The following is an 18797-nucleotide window of genomic DNA, read 5'->3' as shown; positions in this document are numbered from 1 at the left end:
CCAGTTGGTTTCAGTTTTACGGGGAGACCTGTTTTACAGGCAGCCAGGGATGAGGTCTCCCCACCCTGACTCCTCACCCCAGTCCTGGGCTCCCTGGCCCAGCCAGACCCCTGCTGCTGACTTACCTACCAGCTTCTCCTTAGGGGTACCTGGTGCCTGCGTCCTCCTCCTCCTCCTCCTCCTCGGGGAGCCTGGAGGTTGCCTCCACTGGGGGCGTGGTCCAGTCAGCAGGCTGGGATTAGTGTGTCACAAGGAACTTCTCAAGGCCCACAATTTCCGTTAAATCAGGCTTACAGGGAGGCCCAGATTGGGGCAAGTGAAGCACCAGGGGGGAGAGGGGATTGGCCTGGGCCTGGCTGCAGCCACCTCAAAGCCCTCTTTTGTGTGCTTCTGCTCCCGAGTTCCTGCTCAGCCATGTGGAAGCTGGGCAGTGGGGGTGGGATCAGGGCCAGCCCCATTCCCTCCTCCTTGCTCTCTCTCTCATTGCAGGGGGTTCTGAGAAAGCACATCCCAGAGTAAGACCTGCAAGAGATGGAGGGAAATTTTAAATGTGATTGTGGATGCAGTGGCAGGCGTGACAGATCCAGGCCTGTCACTCTCCCGTGGGTGTGGCAGATGTCACCTCCGCAGTGAGCGGGCCCGTTGGTTAAGGCAGAGCGGGAAGAGGGCAAGACAGGCTGAGCCGCCTTCTAGGCAGTATGGCCGAGTGGTAGGAGCCTGCTTTGGAATGAGGCTGCCCACTTTGAAATCCTACTCCAGCATCTCCTAGCTGTGAGAATTAACTTCACCACTCCGATTCAGTGTCCTCCTCCGAGAAGTTGGGATAACTAGAGGACAGGCTCGTGGCTTTAGTGAGGATGAAAGTGCTTAGCTCAGTGCCCGACACTTAGTAAATGTCAATGAGCAGTAAATGCTGGCAGTTACTCCAAATACACAGTCAGTACACATCTGGGTGGAGGGACCCACATTATCCAACCCTCTGTAAGACAAGAAATCCCCCTGCTGTCCCTCGGCAGGTGGCTTCCCAGTCTCTGCTTTGGTATTTCACTGCTGAGGGGGCGGTGGAGGGGGGAGCACGGGATGATTTCTTTAGAATATTCTTTCCCTGGGATTCCAAGGGCAGGGAGCTCCCTGTTTTTACTGCTGAGCGATCCTCCTTATTTTAAAACTCATCCTTGGTCTGACCCCCGAACAGCCTTCTATAATGTCACCCTCAGTCCTGATTTTGCCTCCTGGAGGTGTCTGGGACAGGGTCCTGTGCACAGGACATTCTCCAGAATCCATCCCCAGAAATGCTTTTCGGCTTTCCCCAGAAATAGCTCTTGGTTCTCAACCCATTCCTATTCGGGTAGGTTTGGGAGCCCTTCACCTTCCTATGCCCTCTCCAGACATCCTGGGGCTTATGAGAGTGTCACGGAAGGGCAGTCCGTGGGAGCAGTGCCTGACCTCCACTTGTCTCTTTATATCCCTTCCTCTAGAGCAAACTGCAATGCCTGGGCTTGGATCTTGGGGTGCAGCTAAGTAACCTTAATCTCTTTCCTTCTGACAGCCCCTCCCCTGGGCTCCTGCTCAGGCTGCTGTCTGACTTTGTTTCCTCCCAAGTCCTCCCTGGAGCTGGAGAACCCCTCAGTTCTATCATTCTGCTCCCTGGGGGTCTCGTCCCGCACTGTCCAATACAGAAGCCGCTAGCCCCACGTAGCTTTTTAGCACCTGAAATGGGAATAATGGCACCAAAGAACTGAATTGTAACTTTAACAAACTTAACTTTATTTTTTATTTTTTTTTTAAGATTTTATTTATTTATTTGACAGAGATAGAGACAGCCAGCGAGAGAGGGAACACAAGCAGGGGGAATAGGAGAGGAAGAAGCAGACTCATAGCGGAGGAGCCTGATGTGGGGCTCGATCCCACAACGCCGGGATCACGCCCTGAGCCGAAGGCAGACGCTTAACCGCTGTGCCACCCAGGCGCCCCAACAAACTTAACTTTAAATTGAAAAGTTGGCACTAGATTCAGTTATTGGAAAACTGTGACGTATGTTTGGAATAACTTAGTGCGTGATCCTACTTTTTCAACTGTAAATTCTGCGATCAAGTATTTGGAGTCCAATGTGAGATGTGCCGGAAACATAAAATACCTACTGTATTTTGAAGACTTGAGTACAAAAAAGAGCATAAAATTTCTTCTTTTTTAATTAAATATTTTTATTTATTTATTTTAGAGAGAGAGAGCGAGAGAGAACACGTGTGCATGAGCAGGGGGAGGGGCAGAGGGAGAGGGAGCGAGAATCTCAAGCTGACTCTCCCTGCTGAGCATGGAGCCCGACAAGAGGCTTGACCTCAAGACCACCGTATCATGACCTGAGCTGAAATCAAGAGTCAGATGCTTAACCGACTCAGCCACCCAGGTGCCCCAGCATAAAATTGCTTATTAAGGATTTTTACATGACTTGGTGTTCCGAAGTGGTAGTACTTTGGATTATATCAGGTTGAAAATATATGAGTTAATTTCACTTGTTTCTTTTTCCTTTTTTTTTTTTTTTGGTTAAAATTTTCTAATTTTAATTTAATTTTAATGGCTCCCATTGTATCTCTAATGGACAGTGCTAGTCTAGACCTTGCTACTCCTTGGAGTGTGGCCTGTAGACCGAGAACATCTGCATCATCTGAGAGCCTGTTAGAAATGCAGAGTCTTAGGCTCTTCCCCAGACAGGCTGACTCAGAATCTGCAGGTTAACAAGGACCCCCCCGGCCCCCAGTGATTCCTATGCACAGAAAAGTTTGAAAACCACTGCCCTAGAGTTTCTGGCCCTCTTCCCTTCCTGCCTGTGCCCAGCACACAACCTTGCCTGACCTCTCACGATCCACCAGCGCTGAGGCTTGGTAGAGAAGTAGACTGAGGATTATTCTTGCCACCATCCTCTTCCTCTTTGGGGCAGGCCAATGGTGGCGTGGGTGGGGGTGCAGGAAGTGGAGAAAGGAGGACAGGGGAGGGAGGGGGAATCAGGCCACTATTGCTCTCAGAGGACATCCATGCTGGACACCCGTAAAATGGTGTTACAGGATGAATTGTGTTCTCCCAAATTCACATACGGGAAGTATTATCCCCCCTCAGAATGTGACTGTATTTGGAGATAAGGTCTTTAAAGGGTAAGTAAGGTAAAATGCGGCCACCAGGGTAGGTCCTAATCTACTATGACTGGTGTCCTTATGTGAAGAAGAAATTTAGACATGGACAGTTACAGAGGGAAGACGATGGGAAGACACAGGGAGAAGACAGCCATTTACGGGCCAAGGGGAGAGGCCTCGGGAGAAACCAGTCCTGCCGATGCCTTGATCTCGGAAGTCTCCAGAATTGTGAGAAAATACATTTCTGTTGTGTAAGTCACTCAGTCTATAGTACTCTGTTGGTGGCTTTAGCAGACTAACGTAGATGTGATTTGGGACTTTTCCCCAGGTACTTCCCAGAGCGTGAGCTTCGTGGGAGATGAGGGTGGGTGGGTGAGCGCTCTGGCTCCCCTTCCAGAAGGAAGGACGGAAGGCCCAGCACAGCCTCAGTCAGAGCCCGCTGATAGAGGGCACCGCGAAGGACACTCCAGTGCACCAAGAACACTTGCGGGTTGAAGACCCAGGCAAGAGGGGTCGACACAGAGCTTTTCAGGATGTTAGCAGGCCACGAGGCCCTTTTCAGGGAGCAGAGCTGCCCATGGCATTATTTTCTGCTCACAGCCCTGCCTCTGCCCTGCCCTCCCCCCACCCCCCCCCACCCCCAAGAGTCACGTTCCTGTCTAGCTTCTGTGCTGAACAATAGTGCCCTTGTGTGAGGGGAGATGCTGCCCTCATTGGCCCAGACACCTGTGCTGGCCCTGCTGGCAGACAACCGTGGGCTCCCCGGCTTCCTCTCCCAGGCTGGAGGCGGGCAGGGAGGGGACTCGGATTGGCTGTGCCCCCATTTTGGACTGTGACAGGGACCTTACCTGAGTATCTCATCCAGTCCTTCCAGATGTGAGGTAGAGAGGATCTTCCCCTTTTTGTTTTTTTGTTTTTGTTTTTTGGGTTTTTTTTTTTTTAAAGATTTTATTTATTTATTTGACAGAGAGAGAGGCAGCGAGAGAGGGAACACAAGCAGGGGGAGTGGGAGAAGGAGAAGCAGGCTTCCCGCCAAGCAGGGAGCCCGATGCGGGGCTCGTTCCCAGGACCCTGGGATCATGACCTGAGCTGAAGGCAGACGCTTAACGACTGAGCCACGCAGGCGCCCCAGGGATCTTCCCCTTTTTGACGGAATAGGGAGCTGAGAGTCAGAGAGGTGGGAGGCCCTGCGCAAAGCCTCATAGTCAGTAGGGAGTGGGGTCCTGGTCACTCTAAAGCCCTCTTACCATGCAACACACAAGCGGTGCTCCCTCCTCCAGAAGTGAGAACGACACAGGTGTGACTGCTCAGGAAAGTCACACCTGCCCCCTAGCTTCTGGGGAAGGTGACACCACCTCACTTTCCTGGGGGCAAGAGTCTGGTTACTGCCATTCCCTTTTGGCCAGTAATAATTGTCCTGGCGGGGAAGGACCCTAAGGATTGCCCTGGCTTCCATCCCTCCTTTGGAAAATGGGAAAACCCGGGTGGAGGGACATTCTGTACCTTCCTTACAGTTACACGGTGGGAATGAGAGTGCGCTGACTCTCATGGGCAGCATGGGCTGCCCCACAAGGCTAAAAAGCAGCAGGTGACATGGAGCCATGCTCCTGCCCCAGAGAAGGGTCTGCCCTGTGACAGCGGGGGAGTGGGCAGCACCAGAGGTGAGAGCAATGAGGATAAATAAAATCTATCGGTATGCTTGCTCAAAGGTTATTTTAGGTTAGGTAAGGTTCAACAACACGAGGAAAAACAGACAGGATGTATTCCCCCCACCACCAAAAACCCCACAAAAAACCAAACAGGGACATTCTCATAATGAACCACAGTACGATGACCTAAATCACAAAAGGTAAGTTGATATAATACAATTGGATAATCTGCAAACCTTTATTTAAATTCGTTAGTTAATATACAGTGTACTATGATAATCTACAAGCCTTAATCAAATATCACCAATTGTGAGGGGCCAGTTTTTAAGGATTACTGTCCACCCCCCACCCCATCTTCCAGGACTCTTGAGAAAAAGAGAGACTGAGTAGGAGAAGGGAACTAACATTTTTGTTTGTTGTTGTTTTGAACTTTTTCTTTTCTTTTCTTTTCTTTCTTTTTTTTTTTTAAGATTTATTGGTCTATTTGAGAGAGAAAGGGAGGGGCAGAGCTAAAAGGAGAGAGTGTCCCAAGTAGATTCCCCCCCTGAGTGTGGAGCCCATCACAGGGCTCGATCTCATGACCCCGAGATCAGGACCTGAGCCAAAACCAAGAGCGGGATGCTCAACCGGGTGTCCTGCCCAGGTGCCTCTGTTTTGAGCTTTTAATCTTCAAATGATTGCAAATTCACAAGAAGCTTTAAAAGTAGTAATATATTTTTAAGCCAAAATTTTGGGTTTGAAATGTAACATTCCATTGAGATAATTTAAAACCATGTTTTTCTAAGGATGAGTTCATGATTTTGTACCCATTTAATAAATAGTTATGAAGTACCCTGTGTGTCACTTTTCTAGGCACTGGGGGTACACACAGTAAGCTGTTAAACCTCTACCTCAAACCCTAGCAAGCTGGAATTTCTTGAGGGCAGACTCAGGCTGGTCCTCCTTAACAATCCTATGAGCTGCCCAGATAATAGTGTCCTTTTCTTTTCTTTTGGCTAATTATGTAACCATTTTCAAGAGTGCTAAGTATTCGTATTATTGTGAAACAGATCTCCAGAACTTGTTAATCTTGCAAAACGGAAATTCCGTATCTATTAAACAGTAATTCCCTATTTTTTTTTCTCCTCCCCAGACCCTGGTCAAGCATGATGCTAATTGTGTTTCTATGAATTTCACTCCTTTTGATACCTCCTGTGAATGGAATCATACAGTACTTGTCTTTTTGTGACAGGCTGATTTCACTTAGCGGAATGTCCTTTGGGTTCACCCACGTTGTAGTAAGTGACAGCGTTTCCTGTCTTTTAAAGGCTGAAGATATTCCTTTGTCTGGATATACCACATTCTGTGTATCCATTCATTGTCCTGAAGATTTGGGCTGTTCCCCCCTTTTGGCTACTGTGAACAATGCTGTTGTGAACATGGGTGTACAAATATTGTGTTTGAGGCCCTGAGTTCAATTCTTCTGTATATAGACCCAAATGTGGGATTGCTGGAGGGAAATAACGCTATGAAGCGTTTCTAAGTGCTAGGCTTTTGCTACGTGTTACCTTGATTATTCTCTTAAACAATGTCGCCCTTAAACCCAGGCAACTGGAGCTCTTGGGCTGGGTGGCTGCCTTATTAGCCCCCTTCCTAGGTGCTGAGCAGATCAAGAAACCTAGAGGGTGTAACCACCATGACTTCCTTCAGACCAAGCTCTGGGTACCTTCCCAAACATCCCCAAACTCGCTCCTTGGCCTATAGAGGCCCCTTCCTAGGTCCACCTTCTCCAGGGTAAGCCTGCTGGTGTGCACAACCGTAGGCCCAAAGGGTAGCCAACGGCAGCTCTAGGGCGGAGGCATGGTGTGGATCTTCAGGCAGACATATGAAGCCCCTCACACTGCAGGACCCAGTATCCTGAATGGAAAGGGCCTCCATTTGTCCTTTTTCTCTGGACTTTTGCAAATATCAGTAGTTATAATGTTATCACACAAATGGCAACTGCTGACAAGTTCTGAAGAACATTTAGTTCCACTATTGCAAACCTGTTTTTAATTGGCTTTGCTTCTAAAGTCAATGTATCACCAGCTGCCCAGGGTAGGAATCTAGTTGGTTGAAGCAGATGAATGAGATTTGTTGCTTAGTAAGGAAGCGTGCCCCAGGGTGGGAAACACTGGTTATTCATTTGAGTCTGTTCTTTTCCTTTGCGTGTGTAACACCCATTAGTGCTAGTGGAAAACACAGACGATACATTCACGCAACAAGGGGGAGGAAAGACGGTGAGCTGTCAATGCCACTGAGTAGTCACGCACATGGGCAGTTAAGTAAGTGCACCTGGAATGCACAGCTGGCGGCTCAAAACGGCAAATGAGCCTGTTGCCCCACACAACCACACAAATTTGTGGCTGTACGGCCCAGTCCCATAAGCAGCCTAGAAGGGAGGCTTTGTGGGGAGAAGATGAGATAAAGTCATCTGTGACCTTGGCAAGCTAAAGGATTCCTTTCAGGAATCATCTTCCAACTCAGCTGCTGTGTTTTAGCCAGGTATCGCAGCTCAATATTGGGCCAGAAACGAGAGAAGTGAAAGTTGCTTAGGAAGGGTCATAAGCAAGGAGCAGGCCTGGACAGCTGAGAGGTATCCCTCTATTGTAGCAGTTGTTCCTTCCAATACTGGCCAAGTAGACCCATCCCACCCCTGGGGACTGGGTGTGTGTGTGGGGGGGGGGGGTCAGGCTCCACACTGAATGCCTCTGATCTTAGCATTCCTTCACATGAAGGCCTCCTCATCACCCCCTCCCCAAAACCTGCACCTTTCCTTGCTCTCTCTGTGTCAGTTCTCTGGCAGTCTCAATCCACCCCCGCCTGTCACTCAAGCCTGGATATTCCTCAGCTCCTCCCCCATCCCCCCCAAGCCGGTGCACTGGACTTCCTAATCTCTTTCACATGCAGTCCACTCCTTTCCGCCTGACCCCACTTAAAAACCTATTTCCAGGGCAACTTATAGCCTCTAAAGGGTCCTGCCTTCAGTCCTCCCCACCCCCATCTCTGCGGCACTCATCTGCTAGAGAGATTTTTCTACAGTGTGAATGCAGTCACGTCCTTCCACTTCAGCTGTTCCACACAACCCCTGAGGTGAAAAGGACTTCCCAGACCCTGCTTTCTCACCCCAACCCCAAGTACCTTCACCTCCTGAACTAATCAAGGGCTTGTTTGCTTGCTTGTTGCTCTCAGGCCCTTTGCCCAAGCTGTTCCTTCAACCTAAAATAAGATTCTAGATCTGTCCCCCCCCCCCCCCCCATTGCTCTTTGCTCTACTGTCGGTTGTGCAATTAACATTTACTGAGCCTTTACTGCTTTGCCAGGCTACGCGCTAAATGCTGAGGTTTTGCAGGGGGGGGGGAACAAAAAGCTCCCTGGCCCGATGGGACTTACATCTTGGGGGTTAGTGGCACCTCCCCTAGCACGAGGAGTGGGACACCTTCATCTGCCTTGCAGGTGCTTCCAATGCAAAGACCTGTAGTTCCCTTGATCCTGCCCATCTCGCGCTCACTCTTTCCCTAACAGGAACCGATTGGTGTTAATGAGTCGACACCACGCTCCAGGGACATTCAGGCAACACTGCGCATGCTCTCTGCGGTCCCGAATGCGAGTCCACCTGCGGCGCCTCCCCGTGATAGGAGTGGAAACGTCCGAGGACTCCCGGCCGCTCTGCCTTAATGGTACACCCCATGCGCGTGCGCCCGGACAGCGGAAGTAAGCCGCGGGGGCGGGGCCTGTCGTGTCCCGTGACGGAAGTGCGGCGGCGTGCGGTTGAGCGGGCTTTTTGTAAGTTGTTGCGGCGGTGAGACCGAGGTAACGGTGGGGAGCGGGTTCGCTTGCTGACCGGCGCACGGACTCAGCGCCAGAGGGAGGGAGCGGGTCTGGGAGGACTGCTGTTGCGAGCTGGCGTTCTGGTGTCTTCACTGGCCTGTCTGCCGCCGCGTCCTTGGGTTTCCGCAGCTCCGTCCTCCCGCGCGGGCTACACTCTCCGCCCTCCTGGTAGAGTCTTCTCTCCGTCAGGGTTCAGCTCCTGCGTCTGAGATATCTAATCCCGTTTCACGTCTGGCCCGGTCACGGCCCGCCTCGCTAGCCGCCGCGCTTCCAAGTTTGTGTTTACGTGTTGCTCTCGGGGGAGCCCCGGCACCAAAACCCGGGCGTTTCCAGTCCCGGAGCCGTGCTATTCTCAGAGCCTCTGGACGAAGGAGGTGCTGCGCGCCTCGCACTCACCTGGTAGTTCTTCGTCTCTGGTTTTTCGGCCGAATTTAGCAAATGCACCTAGTGAGATAGATTTCAGCGTGTTCCGCTTCTGGCTGCACGTCTCTCGTGGTCAGTATCCCCTTTGTGCATTTTCTCTGCCCCCCCCCCCCCGCCCAGGCCTTGACGAGGGTGGGGGTAGTAATTAAGAGCATGGGATCTTGGGGTCTGGAGCTGGTAATGAATGTAAAGGGCTAGGCCCAGGGGCTTGCCATTCATTGTAGGGAGTCTTACACTCCCTACATTACATTTTTTCAGCAAGTAGTTATTGGGCACCTATTACAAGGGAGGTACTGTGATTAAGTACTGGAGGTTCGGTGGGTAAACAAAACCAGACATGCCGCCCCCCATCCCCTCGCCCCGTCCTCATGGAGTTTTAGTCAAGTGGAAGAAACAGTCCTTAATCTAGTAATTACAAATGTCCTGTTAAAGGTGTAGTGACGGTAAGAGAAATTACTGTTGCCTCGAAAGTGTATAATAGGGGAGTATTTAGGGGCGCCTGCGTGGCTCAGTCTGTTTCTGCTCAGGTCATGATCTCGGGGTCATAAGATGGAGCCCCGGTAGGGCTCAGCGGATGGTCAGCTTGAGATACTCCCTCTCCCCCTGCTCGCTCGCTCTCTTTCTTTCTAAATAAATAAAAAATAGGGGAGTGTTTAACCTAAGCTGAGCTCCTGGGGAAGTAGATTGAGCTGAGATCTGAAGTGCTTGTAGGAATTAAAAGATTGGGGGGCAGGGGATGAAAGGAGGGGTATGTATAGAAATTCCAGACTAAAAGTCAAGTGTAAGAGCCTGTGGTAGGAGAACTTGGGGGTTGGAAGGACTGAAAGCAATTCACTGTGGCCGGAGTATATACTGATGAAGGGGATTTCGGTGCAGGCCAGACCCTGCAGGAATTTTTTATCCTGACTTCTGGATATTGGACTGACAGAGCAGGGGGAAGGCTCCAAAGGTGAGGATGAAGGTGGAAGGAGTGTAAGACGGGTAATCTGGTTTGTGTTTCAAAAAGATTAGTTGCTGCCTGGGGACAAGTTAGAAAGCTTTTGTAGTAGTTCAGGTGAGAGATGGTGGTGGCTGTGGAGTGATGTGGCAGTAGTGGATCTGAGAAGTAGATTTGAGAGATGTTTAGGGGTGACGTTGCCAGGACTTGCACTGGATGTGAAGGATGAAGGTGAAATTATTAAGAATGTTGTCCAAGCTTCTGGTTTCAGTAGCTGAGTGGAGGATGGTACATTTTATGGGGATGGGAAACAAGAAGAAATACAGGAGGGGGAGCAGGTGGTCTTTGCACTAGTCTACATTTCCCTTCCAGTAATACTCCCATAGCTGCTCACTCGATCCTGCCTCCCAGTAGTCTTGCGTTTCATCTCTTCCTTTCCACACCCCAGAGTCACCACCCTAACACAGACCTGTGTGTCCATCACTAAAATAGCCCTCCATAACTTTCTAGTCTCTGCTCTTTGTCCTTACTCTCTCCCCACTTTAATCTAGGTGTCGCTGCCAGATCGTTTGCTCAAACACTTGTTTAGTTTGAAACAGGCAGAATCTGAATCAGGCAGATTTTCTTTTGATCCAAAAATTTTGGTTGTTATTTACAGAATAAAGTCTAAATCCCTTAATCTGGCATTTAAGATCTGGCACAGTTTAGGGGCACCTGGCTGGATCAGTTGGTAGAGCATGCGACGCTTGATCTTGGGATTGTGAGTTCGAGCCCCACCTTGCGCGTAGAGATTACTTAAAATCTTAAAAAAAAAAAAAAAAAAAAATCTTGCACAGTTTATTCCCAGCCTATCTTTCTAGCCTTCATACTCATTGCTCCCCTCCTTGAACTTCGTACCTCTGTCCCTCATTTTCCCTAAACAGGTTTTTCAAATTCTCATATGAAAGCCTTTGTTCATAACATTCTCCTTCCCAGTAGTGTATAAAGCATCCCATCTGGTTATTTTATCTGAATTTAATCTCTAAGTTCCAATTCAAGCCCTCTGCTGGGAAGCCTTCTTGACCTCTGGGCACACATTTATTTAATTAGTCTTGTTAGCTTCTCATTTGTTTTTATACCATTTTTTAAAAATGTTCATTTTTTATTTATTTTTTATTATTTTATTCTTTTTTAAAAGATTTTATTTATTTATTCGACAGAGATAGAGACAGCCAGCGAGAGAGGGAACACAAGCAGGGGGAGTGGGAGAGGAAGAAGCAGGCTCACAGCAGAAGAGCCTGATGTGGGGCTCGATCCCAGAACGCCGGGATCACGCCCTGAGCCGAAGGCAGACGCTTAACCGCTGTGCCACCCAGGCACCCCCAAAATGTTCATTTTTTAAAGAGCGCATGAGCGCAAGCGGTGGGGGGAGGGGCAGAGGGAGAAGCAGACTCCCCGCTGAGCAAGGAGCTGATGCAGGGCTTCATCTCAGGACCCTGGAATCTTGACCTGAGCTTAACCAACTGAGCCACCCAGGCAGAGCCATTTTTATACCATTTAATTGGCACTTTGCATTTACAGTGTTGCTGATTTATTTATCAAATATTTTAAGTTTATAATACATGTTCTTGTGTATATGTTTATAATTATTTGATATACTATTATGTGGCAGCTTTGTTCTAGGCAGTGTGCTACGTAGATGTTAAAAAAATACATAAAAATGTGGGCAAAACTTTTGAAACTGCTTGCTTAGAATACAAGTTTCTAGGGGCGCCTGGGTGGCACAGCGGTAAAGCGTCTGCCTTCGGCTCAGGGCGTGATCCCGGCGTTCTGGGATCTATCCCCGCATCAGGCTCCTCTGCTGGGAGCCTGCTCTTCCTCTCCCACTCCCCCTGCTTGTGTTCCCTGTCTTGCTACCTGTCTCTTTCTCTGTCAAATAAATAAATAAAATCTTTAAAAAAAAAAAAAAGAATACGAGTTTCTAATATGGAAATTCCAGGAAATTCTCCAGATTATTTTGGATAAGAATCACCTACTTATACTAATGAGTGCCTACTGTGTACCTCGTCTATAATATGTATGAAATAGTTAACAGGGAAAGAAAATAATCAAGCTTGTTTACTTCTGAAAGTTTCATCCAGCTCTGACTCTTTCCCTTACAGTTCCCTGGTATGTGCAACAATGGACCAGAAAATAATATCTCTAGCAGCAGAAAAAACAGCAGATAGACTGCAGGAATTTCTTCAAACCCTGAAAGAAGATGATGTGAGTATTAGGAAGCATGTTCTGCTAAAACCAAATGTTAAGCATGATGACAAATTCCAAGGACATGTTAGAAAAATTATTCTGCCACTTCATCTACCTCCACTCTCCTTAGGAGACAAGGATTTATTTGATAATAACTCAGATGTAAAGAAATGGGGGAGAGGAAGAGAAGTAGACAAGAAATAGACAATGTTTGTCTACAACTATATAATATTTAAACATTTATGCAACTGTATGTATCTAAACAAATTAGTGTACTTTTAAGGTTCTTCAAACAATCCTATTTGAAGATGATATCCAGACTATAATTACTGATGTGAGGCATTTTGCTTATTGACACTCCTTTATTAATATTTTCCCTTAAAAAAGATAAATTTATAAGCAGTAAAATATTTTTAAGTTATTACTTGAGTCTTCTTACTCTCCTGATATACTTCCCTTTTTCCATAAGTGATCTCAGCTTATTCAGATTCCTGCATGGAAAGGAATCCCTGCTTAACATTTAACCTTTAACGTTAGTATATATGTCTGAATAAGTTAAGACTTCGAGTGTTAGGTTTTTAAAGGAATTTTTGCATGCTTGTGTTGTGGTCATTGAAGCTAAGTATAATCTAGCTTGTAATCTTTGTTAATATGTGACACTAATTGGGAATTGATGTAGGGATGGGCTATGGCTCTGTTTTTGGTTGGTTGGTTTGTTTTTAATTACGCAGGATTGCTTTTGTGGCACCTTTTTGAAGCAGCCCATTGCCTGAGTTTCAGCTGGAATCTTTCTATAGGCATTTAAGATTTGGTTAAAACCAGCTTTAATTAATGTTATTCATTTAGAATTTATATTTAGAATTTATATGCTTCCAAAAGGAGTGTGAAGAGGCTTTAAGATTATAAGTAAAACTAAGAACTAGAACAAAATTCACGATATAAATAGATGCTGTGAATTACTTCTCTGATTCTTGCTTGGTTTTTGTAAAGATGAGATGAGTTAATGCATGTAAACCATCTAATATCTGATAGATACTGAGTAAATTTAGCAATGTTCCTTCACCAATATGGACAGTCTTCTGAACATTTCTGTTAACATTTCCCTTAAAAGTTTTATACCTTAAATTGAGCACATGTTTTCTACCACTAGAGTAAAATGGACTAACATGTCTCTTATTTCTCCGTTAATGCGGAATCAACTTGTTGGCCACAATATCATTCTATTGTCTCATTGCTTTTACAAGCAACCAAAAACCCCATTTTTGCACATGTTGATATTAGGCTATTTCCTTCATCTCTGAATTTCTGTAGTTACTTTTCAGGACTCGTATACAAAATTTTACATTTATATCTGTTAATTATCTTTTTAAATTCATTTCACTCCATCAAGATCTTTGTGTATCTTGGTTCTGTTGACCAGTGTATTAGTCATTTTTTTATCTCTTCTACAAATTTAAGTATTCCAACAATATATACATTCAGTTTATGTAATAAAATGTCCAACCAAAGAAGATGTGCTTAAAATAAGAAAGTATAAAACACATAAAGAAGTCTGTGACAAGACAGACTGACATATCTAGCAATGGGAAAATTCACATTTGAAGATTTAGAGAGACTAGAGGAATCTAAAAGGGACTTTATATTTCACACAAATATTTAATGTGATTTTTTTAACATATTCAAATATGTCAATGAAGAAGTAGAATCCATAAAGTAAGAAGGGATAGATTTGGAAAACAATCAGAAAACTTGTAGAAATGAAAACCTTGATAGTTAACAGTAGACTAAACACTGCTAAAGAGGAAATTAGTGAAAGTAGAATACAGACCTCAGGATACCTAAACAAAGCAAAGATTGTAAAGAGATGGAAAATATGAAGAGTATTTAAAATATGTGGAGAATACTTTAATAAGAGAATATATCTTTGGGGTGCCTGGCTGACTCAGTCAGTAAAGTGTGCAACTCTTGATCTTGGGGTTGTGAGTCTGACCCCCCGCAATGAGCATAGAGATTACTTAAAAAAATCTTTAAAGAAATATATACGTGTGTGTGTTGTATATATATATTTTTCTAAACATGTAAAATGTTCACAAAAATTGATTATGTGTCCTAACTAGAGCACAAAGAAAATATTGATAGGTCCCATAAGGTAGAAATATATAAAACACCCTCTTTGATCACAACTCAGTAAAAACTAGAAATGAGAAATGAAATAAAAAATAAAAAGGTGGTTTGTTTTGTTTGAGAGAGAGCAAGAGAGAGAGAGAGAGAGGAGGGGCAGAGGGAGAGACAGAATCTTAAGTAGATTCCGCATGTAGTGTGGAGCCCAATGCAGGGCTTGATCCCCAATCCTGAGATCATGATCTGAGCCAAAATCAAGAGCTGACACTTAACTGACTGAGCCATCCAGGTACCCCAAAAAGGTTTTTCTACCTGGAAATAAAATACCTTCTAAACAACTTTTTGATAAAAAGGAATATACTAACCGAAATTACAAGATTTCTAAAAAATAATGAGAACACTACATATCAGTCTGTGGAATGCTTTTAAAAATCACCTAAATCAACTAAGAAGAAATAAATGAATTAAATTTTTGAAAGCAGTAAACAAAAGAAAGACATAAAGAAGAAACTAAAATAAAAGTGGAAACTAATCAAGTAGAGAATAGAAAATCAGTAGATCAAATTAATACATCAAAATCTTGATTCTTTGAAAAAAATAAAACTATTATCTAATCAAGAAAGTAATGTAAACACAAATATACAAAATAAGGAATGAGAAGAGGGAAATAACCTTTTTCTAAAAGATTTTTATTTATTTGAGAGACAGCATGAGCAGGGGGAGGGGCAGAGGGAGAGGGACAAGCAGACTCCTCCCAGAGCCCAAGGTGGGGCTTGATCCCAGGACCCCGAGAGATCGTGACCTGAGCTGAAGTCAGACATTTAACCAGTTGAGCCACCCAGGCGCCCCAGAAATAACTATTAATAAAGAGAAAATGTCAAAAATACTAAGACTACTTTGTATACATTTATTCAAATAAATTTGAAAATCTAGAGGAAATGGATAATTAACATAAAGTTTAATAAAATTGATCCAATTTGAGATGGAAACCTTAACCAGACCAATTTACATAGAAGAAAAAGAGTTGAGCAGTTAATTCACACAGAAACACCAGGCCCAGATAATTTCACAGGAGACTTCTACCAAACTCTTAGAAATCAGAGATTAGAAATAGACAGTCTCAATGCTACCGCATTTTTTGACAGCATATATAACACAAAAAAATTTACATAGGGAAAACTTCTGGATGCTTTTATAAAGCATAACATTGATACCCTAAATCTGATAAAGATAGCATATAGGACGCCTGGGTGGCTCAATCGGTTGGGCATCTGCCTTCGGCTCAGGTCATGATCCCAGGGTCCTGGGATCGAGTCCCTTATCGGGCTCCTTGTTCAGCGGGGAGCCTGCTTCTCCCTCCACCTGCTGCTCGCTCTCTCTCTCTGACAAATAAATAAAATCTTAAAGATAGCATAGAAAAAGAAAATCAAAGGGTATTTTCAATTATGAACATTGATGCAAAAATCTTAAATACTAGGGAACAGATTCCAATACCAGATGAAAATATATCATGACCAAGTGGAGTTTATGCCAGAAATACAAAGTTGGTTCAGTGTTAGAAAGTATATTACTCGGGGTGCCTGGGTGGCACAGCGGTTAAGCGTCTGCCTTTGGCTCAGGGCGTGATCCCGGCGTTCTGGGATCGAGCCCCACATCAGGCTCCTCCGCTATGAGCCTGCTTCTTCCTCTCCCATTCCCCCTGCTTGTGTTCCCTCTCTCACTGGCTGTCTCTATCTCTGTCAAATAAATAAAATCTTTTTTTAAAAAAGAAGTATATTACTCCAAAGACCCTGTTGATTATCTTCATAAGTTAAGAAAGCCTCTGACAAAATTCACCCATTCCTGATAAAAACTCTTTGAGAAAATAGGAGTGGGTGCCTATTTCCTTAACATGGTAAAATGTATGTATAAATCCTAAAGTCAGCATCTTAATGGGAAACCCTAGAGGCATGGTAATGAGACCACTGAGACCAGGAACCAGGCAGCATGCCTACTCTTTCCACCGTGATTTAATGTTGTCCTGGTCTGTTAGCCAATGCAGTTAAACTAGAGAAAACAATGAAAGGCATAAGAATAAGAAGAAAAGATATAAAACCATCTGTCTTTGCAGATGTCATACTAGTATACTTGGAAAACTCTAAAGAATCTGTGATCAAACCATCTACAACAAGAAGTCAGCAAGGTAGCAGAATATAGAATTATGTAAAAATCAATAGCATTTCATACACATAGTAGAAACGTTCATATAGAAAAATAGGCAAAAATAGCTAGGAAAACACTGAAATGGATCTCTGAGGAAGGACCAGCCCTACCAGTTACTGAATGTACCAAAAATCCTCTCTAATTCAGTGTGGTATGGGTACATGAAGAGAAGAACAGATAATGGAATAATAAAGTCTCAAAATAGACCCAACTACATGTAAAATTTAGTATAGGATAAAGTGGTATTCCAAATAATTGGGGCAAAGATTATATTTAATAAATGGTGTTGGGACAACTAGATAGCCATTTAGAAAAAAATAGATGAAATTAGATTTATTCTTCGTTTTCTGTTCAAGAATAAGCTCCGCATGAATCGGGTCTAAATGTTTAAAAAAAAAAAAAAAGTCTAGGGTGCCTGGGTGACTCAGTTGGTTAAGCACCTGATTTCACCTCAGGTCATGATCTCAGGGTCCTAGGATCAAGCCCTGCCCCCTCCCTTTCAGGCTCTGTACTCAGTGGGGAGTCTGCTTGTCCCTCCCCCCCTGTCCCCCCTTGTGTGTGCGATCTCTCTTTCAAAATCTTTTTAAAAAATTAAATTGAAATATTAGAAGAAAACGGTTGAGATTCCTCTTTTTAATTTCAGTGAGAGAAGGGTTTTCTAGGACTCAAAATCTAGTTACACTGAAAGATTGATAAATTTACCTACATATAAGTAAAATTTACATGACCAAAAACACCATACGCAGAATCAAAACAGAAATGAGATTGGGAGAAGGTATTTGCAATGTACCACAGATAAAGGATTAATATACCTAATTCATAAATAATAATAATTGAATGGGGGAGGCCAAAAATCCCATAGAAAAAGAGCAAAAGGAATGAAGAGGATAATCACAAAAAGACATAAAAATGGCTGTAACCATAAGAAAAGATGCTCCAGTCATAAGAGCAATACAAATTAAATTGAAATAGCTACTATTTCTTATTTGTCAGAGTAGAAAAAAAATGAACACCGTGTCTATACACTCTTGGTGAGACTGGGGAAACAGTCACTCATACATTGCTGGTAGGAATGCAAAAATGGTAAGACCATGATTAGAATTTGATGCTGTCTAACAAAACTACTTAAATACATTTTCCCCTCAACCCACTCATCCCACTTCTAGGCATACCCTAAAGATCTTCCTCCAACAATAGGAAATTGTATTATGCGCAGGGTTGTCCTTTGAATCTGTAAAAAAAGAATGAAGTTCACTATGTACTGATAGTGATTTCCAGGAGATACTAAGTTAAAAAGGCAAAATGAGAAATGTGTATTATTCCACCTTTTATATAAGAAAGAAGGGCAATAAAGCATACATACATCTGTGTATCCTTACAAGAAAGAAACTCCTGAAGAATTCTATAACCATACTGAAGGTGGAGGGGTAGAGAGAAAAAAAGAATTAATCTAAGTTTTGACTATATGCCCTCAGTCTTGGGCAGAGGATTGAAGGGAGAAATACAAATAAACCATGAACTTTTTCAATAGGATTATTTAATGTAGTAATATGGGCAAAGCAATTCTGAAATGACTGTAGATGTATTGCAGGGTTCAGCAAATGAGTAAATGTATTGACTTTGGGAGTCAGCATTTTTACTGTGGCAGAAGGGACAAATACAGGATATAGGAAGGCAAGAAAGAACCTTCTGGGGATAAATTAGAAATGTAAGTGTTGATATGAACTTAATGACTTCTCCCATATGTGTATGTGTGTGCATATCTCCACACACGTGTATTTGTATGTAGTTGCACGTACACGCATATATATTATTTTAGCTCTGTTCGCTGAAAGAGCTAAGATGTGGCAACAAAAATGCCACAGTAGTAACAAGCACAGTCATGACTTAGATCTTTGGTCTCTAATAATCATTCCTCCCTAAAAGGAACCAGGGCTTTTCGGAGAAATGGTTGATTTCAAGAGTGGACATGGTAGATACGAGATGAGCCTGGAACATCTTGCTAGGCCAGAAAGTAAAGAAAAAATGATGAGGGCCTGTCACAAGGACATGTGAGCTAGCTCGGAGGGGCTTCCATCGCCTACATCTGGGGCCATTAGAACATCAAAATAATTAAGTTCAGTTATGAATTATAAGCCACTGAAAAATTAATCTGTGACTCCAAACTGATAACTAAATGGAGAGAAGGAAGGTCTCTTGCTTACTGAGCTAGCGTTAGAAAATCATCATTTTGCAGCTGTCATGATGAAGGTTGGATCAGGCA

The 18797-nt window shown here is 44.3% G+C and overlaps 1 protein-coding gene across 3 annotated transcripts in view; it reads left to right on the top strand.

The window, feature by feature from the left end:
• The first annotated feature begins 8471 nt into the window (after positions 1–8471).
• FANCI (FA complementation group I) overlaps positions 8472–18797 on the top strand; it is a 77883-nt gene continuing 67557 nt past the window's right edge. The window contains exons 1-2 of one of the 3 annotated variants that reach the window (XM_045813028.2): positions 8472–8580; positions 12127–12229. In XM_045813028.2, coding sequence (XP_045668984.2) covers positions 12146–12229 — 84 coding nt within the window. In that variant the 5' untranslated portion in view covers positions 8472–8580; positions 12127–12145. The other 2 variants (XM_045813026.2, XM_045813027.2) reach the window with 2 other exon arrangements.

Source organism: Ursus americanus, chromosome 28 (genome assembly GCF_024610735.1).
Source record: "Ursus americanus isolate L20-20 chromosome 28, mUrsAme1.1.p, whole genome shotgun sequence".
NCBI classification, from domain to species: Eukaryota; Metazoa; Chordata; class Mammalia; order Carnivora; family Ursidae; genus Ursus; species Ursus americanus.
This window is presented reverse-complemented; position numbering and strand designations above follow the sequence as displayed.